The sequence below is a fragment of the Lynx rufus genome, unplaced genomic scaffold (assembly GCF_022079265.1).
Source record: "Lynx rufus isolate CCGP_SWC_20201006 ecotype Redwood Valley unplaced genomic scaffold, mLynRuf1.p SCAF_9, whole genome shotgun sequence".
Lineage (NCBI taxonomy): Eukaryota > Metazoa > Chordata > Mammalia > Carnivora > Felidae > Lynx > Lynx rufus.
In genome coordinates this window covers 48539159-48554940 of record NW_025814897.1, presented here as the reverse complement: position 1 = coordinate 48554940, position 15782 = coordinate 48539159, and the positions used below count along the sequence as shown (strand labels likewise).

The window sequence follows — 15782 nt, the reverse complement described above, 5'->3', positions numbered from 1 at the left end:
GGCACACTATCCCTCTCAATCTCATGATGAACATTATTAAGCACCTTCTATATACTAGGAAGAATACTCATAACACCCCCTAAAGGGCATATATTATTATTCCCATTCACAAATAATACAACAGTGGTTTAGACAGAGAATTTGACTTAATCAAAACTCACGCAAGTACCTTCAGAGGTGGGATCATAAGCCAAGTTGCTCCTGAATCTAAATCCTAGCCGTTCTCTTTATACAATCTTGTTATTCAAAGTGTGTACAAATGGACATCATCCTCACTGGGAGGCTTATTAGCAATGCAGACTCTCAGGCCTCATCCCAGGTCTACTCAATAAGAATCTGCATTTTAAGATCTCCAGGTTATTTTTATTATGCACATCAATATTTGAAAAGCACTATTATGTTCCATCTCTACCTTTATAGATCAAAGTAACAAGTGCAACAGTAGGGGATCTGTTGATTGTGGCAGCTGAGAAATGGATTTAGACTGGCTAGATTTGACTGTGACTCTAGAATAAGTATTTTTATAAGAAATTTATATTACTACTATTATTTTTATTTTTATTTTTGGGAAAGTATAAGCAGGGGAGGGACAGAGAATCCAAAAAGGTCTCTGACAAGCTGACAGCAGCAAGTCTGATGTGAGGCTCAAACTCACAAACCGCAAGATTAAGACCTGAGCCCAAGTTGGATGCTCAACCACTGAGACACCCAGGTGCCTAGAATGAATATTGAGTTTTGCTTCTCTTGCTAAATTCTTATTGTCTCATGGACACAGTTTAAGTCAAAATTAAGCTATTTTCTGGTAGGTAAGGATTTTCTAGTTTTTTTTTTTTTAGTTTGTAGATAATACTACATCCTCAGCATATAAAAACATTGACAATTTTAATAGTGTTCAAGGGGGAAAAAACTAAAAAGAAACAAATGTGTTTGCTGAAAGATAAATGTACTAAAATCAGCAAAGTTTTCGAAAATAACATTATTAATCACTACCATGATGGTTCAAAGAAACAAGCAAAATTCTGCTTCCTCTGCCTTCATGGGTAATTCTGGAAAACTATCCAATTAAAAGTGAATAGCAGCCTGAATCACAAGGGTCTGTTACTGTACAAAGTGACTCAGAGGAATTCACTGTCCTGCTCTGTGACCAAGTGCTTGGTCATTCCCCTTCTGCAAATATAGCAACTTCCTCCTCTGAGAGCTCTTACCCTAAGCTTCCTGCTGCTGGAATCAATCAGAAATGCCATTTAAACCTTGCTTAAAAACTTCTCTTAGTTTCAAGCCCATTCTTTGGCTCCTTGAATGAATCTCACTGCTAATTTGATTGTTTCTCTCCATCTCTGAACCCATGTCAACCTTTATCTTCTCTCATCCTCCACTCTTCTCAACACTCTTTACTACACTGTACTTTTCCTTGGGCCATTTTATTCCCTTGAAACAACTTTCTGGTCCTTTGTCCCAGAAGCATAGCTGTGTCTTCATCTGTCACACTTAAAGTTCTCTACAAACATCTCACTGATAATACTGTAAGGATATTACGATTGCTTTCAAATAAATTTTACATAAATGATCTTGGAGGTCGAATACTGTGGGTGATACTGATGAGAGAGCATAAGGTAAGCTGATACCCCACAAGCCCCATACCCTCCCCAGGTGAGATATCTGTGACATTCCTTAGGCACTCCTGGCTGCCAAAGAACAAGGGGAAGGGGAAAACAAATGGTTAGCTGATAGAGATCACAGTCACAGTCATGCAGGAGACATGTCTCTATCAGTTTACAAATGTCTTAGTAAATTACAAGAAAAAGATGATCTTATCAATAGCCTAGCCTCCAGACACCTATAGACCCGACTCAGTTTCATGGAGCCCTAACACCACCCTCCCCTCCATGATGATGTAGGGAACAAAGGCAAGATGAAAATATAAATAAAATTAAACTTCCTTTTTTAATATACATTTTTCTTTTTATTTTTTTAATGTTTCTTTATTTTTGAGGGGGAGAGAGAGCAAGCGAGTGAGTGACCAGAGAGAGAGGGAAATGGAGGGTCTGAAGTGGGCTCCACTCTGACAGCACACAGACTGAAGCGGGGCTTTAACTCAAGAACTGGAAGATCATAACCTGAGCTGAAGTCCAATGCTTAACCGACTGAGCCACCCAGGGGCCCGAACATTAAATTTCTTTATAACCTGTAGCCCATTGACAAATATTTGAGATAGGGACAGTAAAACATTCCTCCAATAAACTTCTGTCTTGTCTTACTGTTAATGCCTTACTGGAGGGAAAACCGCCTTAGCTTGACAATAGCAAAGACTCTGGTTTCCTCTGAGTCCTCTTTAGCATATGAAAGTCCTTTATGGAAACTTTCCTTTTTGCCTGTACCTCCCTCAACTGCAAGGTGTAAAATCAGTTGCTCCTCACAATTCTAGGGCAGCTCTTTCTGCCCATGGGTCCTGTCCCCTTGGTTTAATAAAATCACTGTTTTGCACCAAAGAAGTCTCAAGAATTCTTACTTACCCATTGGCTCTGGACCCTACCACTCCAAACTGCATCAATACTATTAAGGACCTTCTCATATTTTTTTGTAACTTAATCCCTCTTTCTTCTTTTCTCTCCTCTACTTCTCTTACTCCTTCAATTTCTTGGGATGTTTTCCAAGCCACAGTCCTGGAACTTCTGGAACAAATCCCTTGTCTCCATTATTATTTCTATCTCTGGAAACAACGTTTCAGACAACAAAGTGTCTCAAAGAAAACTAAGGTCATTGCACTGTCAATACTTGATAGATGTTTATTTCTCCATAGTTTCCATTAAACATCCTTAATAATCTAGACACTCACTTACCATATCAGTTGAACCAGTGTCCTTTGACACTGTAATTATTTATTGCCACTGACCTATTAATATATTTAAAAAAAAACTTTTAACAGTTATTTTTGAGAGACAGAGATAGACAAAGCACAAGCAGGGGAGGGGCAGAGAGAGAGGGAGATACAGCAGGCTCTAGGCTCTGAGCTCTACACGGGGCTTGAACCCATAAACTGTGAGATCATGACCTGAGTCGAAGTCAGATGCTTAACCAGCTGAGCCACCCAGGAGCCCTGACCTACCAATATTTTAAAAGTGTAAGTTTCTTTCTTTTGTACTTGTTTTTCTTATAAAGGGCATTTACAAATTCTTAGCCCTTTTATTTAAGACTTTGGCATAGTAAACTAGTTTGTTGTTTAGCAAATATTCACTCCTTCTTCTACTTTGAGCTTGGCAATATGACTTGCTTTGGCCAGTGGGGTGTTAGTGACGTCATGTGAACATAGCCTTCAACTGTGTTTGTGTCCTGGGCTTTCCTCTTGTGTTTTGGCCATTACAATTAAAATAACATACTCTGGGTAGTACTGTCCCACTCCCTGGGCCCCAGAATCAAACACTTGAAGCCAACCTGGTAATCTACAGTCTACAGCAGTTGGCCCAACCAACCAGCAAACACTTACGGGAAGAATAAATGCTTATTGTTATATGCCACTGATTATGTGGTTATTGGTTGCACACCAAAAACTGTTATGTAGAGTGAAAGTAAATGATAGACCAAGCTCTACCATTTACTAGTTGAGCTAGAATGTCTGTATCTGTAAAATGAGAGGTTTGCATTCATTGGATCCTAAGTTACTTAACAACATTTAAAACTCATGATTCTTGAGTATACTATTTATTACAGTATATTTCCAGAAAACAAGTCAAAATATAACCAGTATATAATGAACTCTAGAGAAGGATGGATAAAAAGGAATCCTAGAATTTCTCTGATTCATTTTATTTTTTTTAAAGCAGAAAGAATGGGGTTTCGTTGGATGGTGTTCAATATACGACTCTGGTCAGCTACAAAAGCCAAAAGTATGTCCGGAGAGGAGGCTTCCGGACTGACTTCCATGTCAGTTGGTTGCAGAGTACTTAGAGGGTAACATGGTATCTTTTCACTAAGTCAGCCTTCAGGGATGTAGACTTACAGATCATATGCAGGCTCTACTCACTGTGAACTCTCTAAGAACACAGTATATTCATCAACTGCCATAAGACAATATTTAACATATAATGGAGAAGAATAACATGATTGAGTGAAAAATGTAAACTACAGAGTGCTGAAATGGCAATTTGCTTTTTCTCTTTGCTTTTCCTTGAGGGATTTTAACCTTCACATAGGGGATTCCTGCTTTGCAGGAGAGGTGGGGCTATACCATATGTAACATCATACCCAACCTTAAAATATCATGACATCATGAAAGAACAAGATTATTTGAAGCATTTGTATGTAAGAACTTCAGTGATTCCCCCCCTATTTGTTAATGGTAGATACTTTCAGAGCTCTAAAAACCCCTAACTTCCTGCCTAAAAAAGGCAGAAATCTCTTTAAATATTTTTTGTGCCTTATTAGATACTTAATTTAAAAATTTCCTTTGACCACAGATTTCCTCTAGTTATTCAATTGCTGTTTATATGCATGCCAAGGAATTGTTTCCACAAGGACAACATATTTCTAAAATCAAACTTGTTCACTGGCAAAATTAATATTTATTTGTAATGAAATTATTTGTGAGAAGGACAATAATACACATTAAAATTTGTCATTTAAGTAATATTTTTGAAGAAGGAAATGCTCTTATGCAATATGACTGAAATGCTCTGGGGAGCTCTGAGATCATTTTTTCATTAAATAGATCTGAAATTATGTGAACAACTAGAACATGAGAAAGGAAAGAGGAAAACAAAGTTTAGAACACTAGGGAGCGAGAAAATAGACTGCAAACGGAACAGCGATTTGTTCAAGGTTACCCAGTGAATCAGGAACAAAGAGGAAGGTTGGACTTATGCCAAAAGCCAAAGTATATCTACATTAATGGCTGTGTGCTAAATCTGCATTTTCAATAGTGATGATGTACTAATGTTTATATGGGGGAAGATAGTCATATTTACCATCCTCTCAGGGCCTAGCATGTGTTACTACATAAGTTTTTATTATTTACATAAAATGATAAACACTTAGAAGCCAGAAGTTAACGAAGCATGATTTCATGGTTCCTGGGAGGCTCAGTCAGTTAAGTGTCCCACTCTTGATTTCAACTCAGGTCATGATCTCATGGTTTGTGAGATCAAGCCCCAAGTCTGGCTCAGTGCTGACAGTGTGGAGCCTGCTTGAGATTGTCTATCTCCCTCTCTCTCTCTCTCTCTGACCCTCCCCTACTCTCTCTTTCTCTCTCTCAATATAAATAAATGAACTTTAAAAAAACACATTATTTCGCATACATAATTTCATTTCGTCCCCACAATCACCTCTGAGGTAGGTATTATAATTCCTGTCTTAAAGATAAATTTAGATCCAGAAAAATTAAATGACTTGCTGAACAACACATTGTCACAAAACACATTGGGATATTTTCACCACAGGAAACGGGTCAGCAACCCTCTCTAAAGATACTACTTAAGGAAGCTCAAAGAGGTTTTGCATTAAGTACAAAAAAGTTGAAGATTAAAATAAAAGACCCCTTGAAGAACTCAAATTTGTATACAAAGTTGATATTTAGGGAATAGAAAGCAATTTGATTAATTTGTTATATGTAGCTGATTTTACTAGCTAATTAGCTGTGATATCAGTCAAGTAGGTCTGCATAAAATCTTTAAATTCTGTCGATAAATTATTTGTACATGAGGGCATCTGGCCATTCAGGCATGAGAATCCTAAGAGACGGCTTTGAAATAATACAGATCTACCAAAGAAAGCAGTCCTACTTACAAAATCAAGTCTGTGCTCCATGTCTACTTCAAAGCACTGTTCATCTGCCTTGCCTATGAATATAGCAAATAATTTTTCTAGAGTAAAAACACAGAATTCCTTAAAATATACATGAATCTCTGTCCCAAAGCTATTGGGGCCTCTGTGACAAGTTGTCTTCCACCCAAATCCACATGTAGCAGAGGAGAAAGCAAAGTTTTTCCCAAGCGGAGAGAAAACAAGTGAGAAAAGGTGGGAATATAAGAGGTTGTATGATAAAGAGTTAAGTGAGATCTAGAACTCCTTACCCAGTCTATCTACATTCATTCTTGGATCTGCTCCTAACTGTGCAACCTTGAAAAAGTTATTTAATCTCTTTATGATTCAGTTTTCGGATCTGTAATATAAAGAAAGTAATAGAACCTATCTTACAGGGTTGTTTTAAGGATTGAGTTAATATTTGTTAAGTACTTAGTGTCAGGTATACAGTAATACTAATATAAATGTTTGATTAGTGAAGGAAGATGGGGAGAGTGAGAGACAGAATAGTGGACACTATGTGTCTTTAATGTATTACTTTGCTTCCTACTAACAGGATCCTTGTCTTTCCAGAACTGGGGCCACTGATTCCTACCAGTAAGCTTTTAACCCCATTTCTTGTCTGACCCCAAACGACTCTTGTTCAGAAAGATTTAGGAAGCCCTAGCTCAGTAGTTCAGGTGAGTCAGCACTAAGTCAAGCTTGTTGTTATTCTTATCCTGACCCTGTGTCCCAGTTTCAGTCACTTGTTCCTGTAATCAAGTCCCAACCTTGTATTCCAATTCTAGCATTATGCTCCCCTGTGGCGGAGTCCTGGCTTGGAGGATCAGCTCAGGATCTCCAGTTCTTTTGAGGCAGAAGCCACCCAAAGGGTAGCCTCTGGACTACTGGCACACAGTGCATGAACTTTGGAAAATCAGTTGTCTATATTTAAAAATTCCAAACCTTTACATAAAAATTCAAATTTCCAACTTCTCTAGAAAAGTTAGATGATTTGGTAACACTTGGTCCCCATCTCTTTTTGGTACCAATCCACTGGAGCCAAGTGGCAGCTGCCCCCTTTGGAATGCCATGTACTCTCGATTCCCTGCTGTCCCCATGCCTTTTCCTTCATTTATTTCTGGGAATTACTTTGTCCTTGTAGGCATTTAAGGTTGGGTCTAAGAGTTAGAATAGCGATACTTACCAAGCATTTACATTGCGCCAGGTAATTTTTCAAGTGCTTCATGAGTTTTATTCATTTAATCAAAGACCAGGCATCTGTTCTTATCCAACCTCCCTGCAGTCCTTCTCCTTGCTTCAAATCCTCTGTCTGTACACACACCTGTGTTTGTCCCATCTTCCCCAATCACTACTGTCTATCCATTAGCTAGGGTCACACATAAAGCCTTGTCACACCTCCAAAATGTCAACTGCTCACCCACACTGTGGCCTGCTGCCACCCTCCAATCTCCCCTGCTGAGTCAAACTTTGTTGTTCAAGAATTTTGGCCATTATAGTGGTTGTACTTAATCCCAGGCTTTACCCATTTGTCTGATTCTAGTGTCTATCTCATGCTCCAGGCTTTCATAAAACCATGCCTTTCATTATACATAGAAAGACTACACCCTTAAAAAATGTGTTCCAACTCTTGTTAGAAACCCAGCAAAATCCATCAAATATTTGATAGCTTACTTATGTTGTATGTGCTACCACAGAAATTTGATTTGATTATTCCTTTACTAAGAAACCCAAAGAAGTTTATCCATCTCTTCTATAAGCAATTCAGTATCTTTTCAGGGAACCACCCAGGAAACTAACATTTTTTTAATACAATGGGCTTTTTTCCCTTATGATAGGCCCTTATGTTTTCCAAAACAATGAATGAAAGAGAAAACTATTTGCATAACTAAGCTGAGATTTAGCAAATATCAAAACAGAACTCACAAAACTCTTTCTACACATTTCATAAGATTATCTGGACTGGGTAGAATTGAATATGTATTGAATTTTAAATTTAGCTCATTAAATTCTAACATATTTTTTAAAGAAAGTCTTAATAAAAATGTTACTTACATAAGGAATCGTGTCCAAAGTATCTGTGTTGACAATTATAGGAGCAGGGCTGGCCTAAAAAAGAGACACAAGAAAAAAAATTAAATAACAGGTAATCTATTCTGAGATAGGATCTGTTAAACTTATTTAACAGAGTTCAACAGTATTTCTTGAGAACCTGTAAAGGCACTATGTCAGGGTTTCAAGGGATAAATGAAATGTCTTGGAATTCCCTGAAACCACCTTCCTTCAAGTATTTGCTATATTGACTACATAATGAAATGAAGTAAGCAGTTAAATTTGTACTCATTTTCCCTTTAATTCTACCCAACAGTAGGAGGTGAGGATTTGAGCTGTATATGAGGTAAGAATTTCTAATAAATTGGGTGAGTAAAAATGTATAGCATTTCTTTATAAAATGGCTATACAAAATAAATTTAATTTCTCTCTCATGGAAGCAAAATTTAACCTAAAGCAATATTTGTAACCCTCCTCTTTAAACTGCCTTTTGAGAATATGTTGAAATAGAAAGATTCACTTATTGACATCTTATATGTATATTTACCTATTATATATTCTGTACCATATCTTTCATCATTTGTGCTTTTCTGATCATGTACCTTAGAAATCCTTAGCTAGAAAATTACAAATTAGTCAAAGGTGGCATAAAATCATTATGAGTATGCTAAACTTCCTTTTTTAAAAAAAAATGTACAACCTGCAGTCATTCCCTTTAAAGCTGGGTAAGAATCTGTGTAACACTGATACAGAAGTGCTACAAGCCAAGTCATTAGAAAATGAGAGATTGCAATCTCTATTTGCAACAACCAATCTGACTTCATGAATATTGAGTAGATCTATCTTTATTTTCTAGTTTCTAGAATTTTCATAGCATCTTTTCCTTCATCCCCTGCAGGATCTTTAATCTCCTTCCCAAATTGCAGATTTCATTTAGATAGAAAAAATACTCTCATCATGGTAAATCCAGAGCTGTCCTATAAGACATGGTAGTTTTGGCAAGTGCTCAACTTTTGGGACATTTCATTAGCTGTGCCCTCTGGAGTTAACAGAGTTAACAGCTTTTAAATGTCAATCTGTTAATCAAATGATTAAAAAAATGTCAATCCAGCAGATTTTACAAAACAAAATTCCATGTTTCAACATAACACACCAGGCATTGAAAACATGACCCTGGTCTATATGTGTCCATAGTGAGCCAACTAGATGTTCACAGTTTATTCATTAACTCCTAATAGCAAGTACCTTTAGGGTGAATAGGGGCTTTGGAGAAAGACAGTTTTCACAGGATCCCAACAAAACAAACAAACAAACAAACAAACAAACAAACAGACCCTAAACACCTGCATACAAAAAGGCAGTTCTTATTAAGAGGCATGTGGTGGTGTAGGGAGAAGAACAAGAGGTTTGGAGTTAGAGAACCTGGGCTCAAGTTTGGTTTAGCAACTTTCTGATTATACGTTTTGGGGCTGAGCAACTTTCTGATGGTGAGATCTGGAGGCAATTACACTAACTCCCTTTGTCTCATTTTCTTTCTCTGTAGAATGGGAATAGAAATAATCATCTTCTGAAAGAGTCATTTGAAGAATAAGTGAGATGATATATTTGAATGTGCTTTGTAAACTTACATTTCAGAATCAATATTAAATATTATTATTAGCATCCCTAAAGACAGACCACTGTAAGAATATATTATTGACTGGTTTGTGAATTGTTTACACCCGAGATTTCAAAGCCATGATAGTGGCTACAATCACACTAAAGAAAACTAAAGATTAGACCATGTGACTTACTATTTATTAAATATATATTACTTGCCCAGGTATAAGAAAATGCACATATATCCTCATTTAATCTCCACAAAACCATAGTGATAAAGCATTATTATCACTATCCACATATTATAGATGAGAAAATGGAGGCTCAGGGAAAATAAGAGCTGAGATTTAACACTGGCCTTTCTGACCTCAAAATCCATTTTTTTTCCACACTAAGTTGCTCCATGATCTGAGTATCTAGGAGGCTCAGTTGCAAGAGTCCTGCAGTGATTGCACATCTCGAGGTAGAGCAGCATAGAAGATTCTGGCAAACCAAAGACCACCCTGGAGGCAAGAGCTGCCTTAAGTCTTACATATCAGATATTGAAAGCAATCTGGTGATGCCTGAATGGTTACTGTTGTTGTCTTCCTCTTCTGTTTTTTAGTTTTTACTTCCTCTCTTCTATGCTTTCTAATTGGTTCCCAGGACTCTTCTAAAACATTGTGCCTTGCCCCCTTGACCAGACTGAAAGCTTTCCAAGTATTACACCCAAGACTTATATTTAGTACAATTTGATCAATAAATATGTATTGATTTGATTCAACCCATCTTACTTTTGTTTTTCCTCTTACAGATTATATTAACATGATCTAGGAATAAATTTTGTATGCAAGCCCATTTCCTTTATGATGTCATTTATCCCTTTCATATGTTTATGCTGCTATTTTCCTTTTCATATACATAAATTCAGGTTTTCTAATCAGACTCTGTTTAAAAAATGACAAGGATTTTATATTTTCCTAGAATTCTTCACAGCACTTGGTTACACCAAAGGAGCTCAGCAACAACTTAGGAATTACTGGCTAAATGTTGATATAAAGTATAGGTGAGGGTATAAAGGAAAGTAATAGCTCTTTGTAAGCTCGTAAGCTCATGAGAGTATTTCTAGGATAACTCCAAAATCTCCCATGTTACCAACAAAACTGTGACTACTTTTCCAGATTATCCACTGTCACTATCTTTCCTTAATCAGTCCCTATTGCTTAACTATCCAGCTTTTATGAAATATTGATTATTTCATAACTGTAAGCTGAAAAGGTTGTGAAGTATAATCTATGTTATGTGGAAAGCTCCTTATTGAGTAAAAAAAATTCAGAAGCCCCCATTAATGCCTGCATCTTTTAATGTCATTAAAAATGCATGAACGAACAAAATGTATAGATTGTTTGAATATACACGTACAGCACATACATCTGACACTGACAAATCCCAGGCATGAATGCCAAGATGTCATGGTTGGCTGTTCTGTATCCCACTGCTGCTATATCTGGCTCTCTGAAGATCAGATCTCCCATTGCTTTGTTCCAGGACCCTCATGACCCTCCCCAGACTGTTTTCACAGAAGCTTCTTGAAGGTACTCAATGATACAAATCAGCAGAGAATAAAAATCCCAAGTGGTGACAGAGTATAGTTGAATTCTAACTATGGCCCATGAGTGTGCTTCTGTAACCAGTTGTGAATTTCAGATCTCCCCATAGCTCATCCTGGCTTCTGTTTCTTTTCTCACTTTTGAAATCATGTGAGTCCATGCCTAGTTTGATCAGGTCTGGTTTTAGATTCTTAAAACCAGTTCCCTAGTTGCTTTGATGGTTCCCACTAAGCTTTATCTCCACAATTCTTACTGCCCTGCTGTACACATAGTCTCTTTAATTGGGTATTGGGTATTCTCTTTAATTGAACTCCTAAATCAAACTGGTGACTTAGCAGATTTCAGTGTCCAACTTCAATATGCTGATTTCCATTAAATGGAAAGAAATTTTTAACAAATATGAAAAAATCATTTTTTAATTTATTTTTATTATTTATTTATTTTTACTTTTAGCAAGAGAGATAAATAAGCAGGGAGAGAGAATGAGAGAGAGAAAGAGAGACAGAGACAGAGACAGAGAGAGAGAATCTTAAGCAGGTTCCATGCTCAGCACAGAGCTGGGTGTGGGGCTCGATCCCACAACCCTGGGATCACGACCTGAACAGAAATCAAGAGTCCGATGCTCAGCTGACTGAGCCACCAGGTGCCCCTGAAAAAAAATCTTTTAATGAGAAGTTTCAAGGCTTGTCTTTATATAAATATAGCCAAGGATTTTTGAAACTATAAAGGCTTAAGAAACCAATCTCTCTTAGGTGACCCAAACTATGAGATATACATGGTTTGCATTTTATATTACATTCTTTATATGTGCAGAAAGCTAGTTTACAGCAAGAGGGAAGTATAAAGTTAATTGTAGAAAAGCTAAAAGCAAACAGAGAGAATACTGAAAAATTGAAGTTGTTAGATCAAGTTATTCATGAATTCCCACCACTTTCCTCTTTGAGCTCCACAGGATACCCAAATACCTTTACATTACATCAATAACTTTGTTCATCCCAGTAAAAGATAAACCACTGCTCTTTGCCACAAAGAAAATAGTGACATAGATTTACTAAAGATCTGCAATTGCCCCTGCGCATCATCACTACCTGAAATCTTATGGGACCATGACCAAGCCACAGCCAGATCTTCGGTGTATTAACACTGGGGTGGGTAAGAAGAAAGTCAAGCATTTATATAGCACTTATTTATATAATTAACTTATTTAATCTTCACATAACCCAATGAGTCAAGTACCATTATTCTCTATTCACAAGTGAGGAAGTAGAGTTTCAGTAATTTTCCCAAAGTCAGACATATGGTAAATATACCATCTTCAAACCTAGACAGTCTAGTTCAGAATCCATACTCTTGACAATTATACTCTACTGTCTCTCAGAATGGAATTGGAATTTACAAGAACTCTTTGGATTCTAACTACCGTTGTTCACTAACAGGTCAGAAGCCAGCTCAAAGCAAAGTTAGATATATACACCTTGATCCTGGCCGGTGGCAGAGCCTTCCCCTCCTCACTCTGGCCCAGTTACAGGGGTCCAGATATATCATGTGAACAGGCCTGCAGGAGGCATGGCTTAGGAGAAGGTAATAAGTGTCAGTCTAATGGCAGAATTCTAGCAAGATGCTTGCCTTGTTTATCACTGCAAAGATTAAATGCTTTTGGGGGCTGCTCTCCCAGCCAATCTAGTGAAAACCAAAGGTGATTTGAATGTTAACGTTAGTTTGGGAAGATATAGTCAGGCATAGCCAGGCTGACTAAGTCTGGATGTTTTAAGTAAGCTCCAAGAAAATTTCTGGTAAATGACTGATTAAAGACATATTGATGGCTGTGTGAGAGAGAAACAAAATAAAAGAAACACACCCACTTTAGAATTACAAAACTTTACAGCTGGGACCTTAAGGATCATTTAATTCTATCCTTTCACTCTATAAATATGGAAATGGACACATGGCCTAGTGGCATGTCCCAGATCTCACAATTATTTAGTATGGAAACTAAAGACAGGGTAACAACAGCAATAACAAGAATAAACCGTTAAGCATTTATTAAATGCCTATTATGTTCCAAGGGCTGTGGTAAATACTTAAGATGCATCAATGTATTTACTTCTCAAAATGTTTTAAGGAAAACATCACTGTTCCCATTTATTTTTTAATTATTTTTTAAATGTTCATTTATTTTTGAAGCATCTTTTTTAATGTTTATTCATTTTTCAGAGAGAGAGAGAGAGAGAGAGAGAAAGAAAGAAAGAAAGAGACAGAGAGACAGTGTGAGTGGGGGAAGAACAGAGAGAGTGAGACACAGAATCCCAAGCAGGCTCCAGGCTCTGAGCTGTCATCAGAGAGCCCAATGCAGGGTTCAAATTCATGAGCTGTGAGATCATGACCTGAGCCAAAGTTAGACACCTAATTGACTCAGCACCCCCAGGCACCCCATTAAATGTTCATTTATTTTTGAGAGAGAGAAAGAGAGGTGGGGGTAGAGAGAGAGGGAGATAACAGTCAGCATAGAGCTTGATGCAGGGCTCAGACCTGATCATGACCTGAGCCAAAGTCAGATCATGACCTGAGCCAAAGTCAGACACTGCTCAACCAGCTGAGCCACCCAGGATCCCCTCATTGTTCCCATTTAAAGGAAAGAAGGAGGGAAGGAAGGAAAAAAAAGGGGGGGGAGAAAGGGAGGAAGGAAGGAAGGAAGGAAGGCAGGCAGGCAGGCAGGCAGGCTCAAAGTGGCTAAGTCACCTGTCTAAGGCCTCAAACCTAAAAGGACTACAACCAGGTTTCAGACCCATGTCTTTATAGCCCCAGAACTCATGCTGATAACCACTAACATTTCCTGATTCCCTCTACTGAATTTTTCCAGGCTACATATTGAAAATTCGGTTATTTCCTGCCCTGTATGTTGCTAGTCACTCCTTCACTGTCTGAAGAGAAATTTCTCACTGTACTGACTCAGATTCAATTCCCCAATTCTCAGAGGGTTTCTAAGTCCCTTAATCTCTTTTAAACCCCCACTTAAAAAAATGGGACAACTCTATTTTCCAGTTAACCTATTTCCCAAGAAGTTAGCTGAAGAAATAATGCATGTTAAGTGAAAAGAGAGGAACTCTATAAATGTAAGTTTATATTATTTATTAGTGTGGTTATTTTTTGCTTTCCTGAATTTTCTTCTCCTTTTCCTATTTCCTTTCCACAAGACAAGCCAGGGGCATGCAGTTTAATCCAGTATAGCTCTGAGTCATCACCAATAGTAGTACCAATAGTATCAGGTCTGTACTCTGGCTTGCCCTTACCCTCCAGTGACATACACACACATACACACACACACACACACACACACACACACAAGTGAGGACACTGAGGCAATATCACGAGGGTGGGTAACTGAACAGTATGAGGGCCTGAGGCGTAGCTAGGCAAGGCTTAACTTGCAGGTTAATGACTACGGCAGGGTATCTCCAGGAGCAACCTTGGAGGAAGTAAAAAACCTTGGCCCCTCTGCCTAACACTTTACAAAATGCAGAGATGGCTACCTACCTAGCTTACCATCAGCGTAGCTCAGAATATTGGAAAAAAAAATGGCGGACTCATGTTTGGCCTGAATTCAGTTTAACTCTGCTTTCCTGAACTCTCTCAATAATAAAAATAATATTATCCTTACTTTACCGAAAACTGAGGCACAGAGATGTTAACTAACTTGCCCAAGGTCATTCAGCTGGTGATAGCAAGGCCAAGAATCAAATCTGAAAGTCCAGCTCCTATGTGGGTAATTCTTAACAACTGCAAAACATGTGCTTTTGTTCCCTGTTAAAATTTGATAAGTCTCCAGAAGTCTGTTCTAGTTAACACAACTTCCCTCACTGATCCTTGAAAATTCACCATTAGTCTTTCATCCCTTTGGATTGAAGTGTTAACATGCCTGCTCCATCCTCCTTTAAAATACAAGGTAGTGTGTAATACTCTGCAGAAAACAGATGATATCCTAACGACCTCAGTTAAGCTGAGTTATGTGCCTCCAACTCTAGTACAGAAAAGCTGGGGTAGCCTGCAGAATGACACAGAGTGGAGATCTCAGAACCAAAGAGACTTTTCTTTATGTTTTCTCTAGAATTAAGTCCACTTGGGATAAGAGATAAAAATTGCTTGGGGCGCCTGGGTGGCGCAGTCGGTTAAGCGTCCGACTTCAGCCAGGTCACGATCTCGCGGTCCGTGAGTTCGAGCCCCGCGTCGGGCTCTGGGCTGATGGCTCAGAGCCTGGAGCCTGTTTCCCATTCTGTGTCTCCCTCTCTCTCTGCCCCTCTCCCGTTCATGCTCTGTCTCTCTCTGTCCCAAAAATAAATAAACGTTGAAAAAAAAATTGCTTGAACTACTAATTATGAGGACTCTAAATTCCCATGCAGCAACCCAACCACATATCTCTCATATCTCTTTGCACTTAGTATAAAAGGCAAAAATAAATGACTCACCAAAACTTCAGATCATCACTGAAACTCAAATGGATAATTATATTATACTGGCCGCTAATACTATGCTTTATCATTTATAGAGTATATTTATATACATTAGATCATTTAATTTGCACAGAAAGAAGGAAGGGAACTAACACTGACTGAGCAAATAACCATTGTGTGGCAGGCGAACATGATAAGTTTTTATCTGTGTTTTCTTGTGTACTCCTCACAGAACCCAGAGGGACTGGTGGAATTTTCCTTTGTTTATAGTTAAGTAAACTGAGGTGTAGGGTGATTC

General features: G+C 38.0%; 1 protein-coding gene across 10 annotated transcripts in view; it reads right to left on the bottom strand.

The window, feature by feature from the left end:
* The window catches only part of DLG2 (discs large MAGUK scaffold protein 2), a 1224822-nt gene that overhangs the window by 728129 nt on the left and 480911 nt on the right, over positions 1-15782 (bottom strand). For 9 of the 10 annotated variants that reach the window (XM_047070845.1, XM_047070851.1, XM_047070843.1 and 6 more), the window contains one exon: positions 7852-7905. The exons of the other annotated variant lie outside the window; for it this stretch is intronic. In XM_047070845.1, coding sequence (XP_046926801.1) covers positions 7852-7905 — 54 coding nt within the window. The remainder of the gene's footprint in view (positions 1-7851; positions 7906-15782) is intronic. 10 annotated transcript variants of the gene reach the window in all.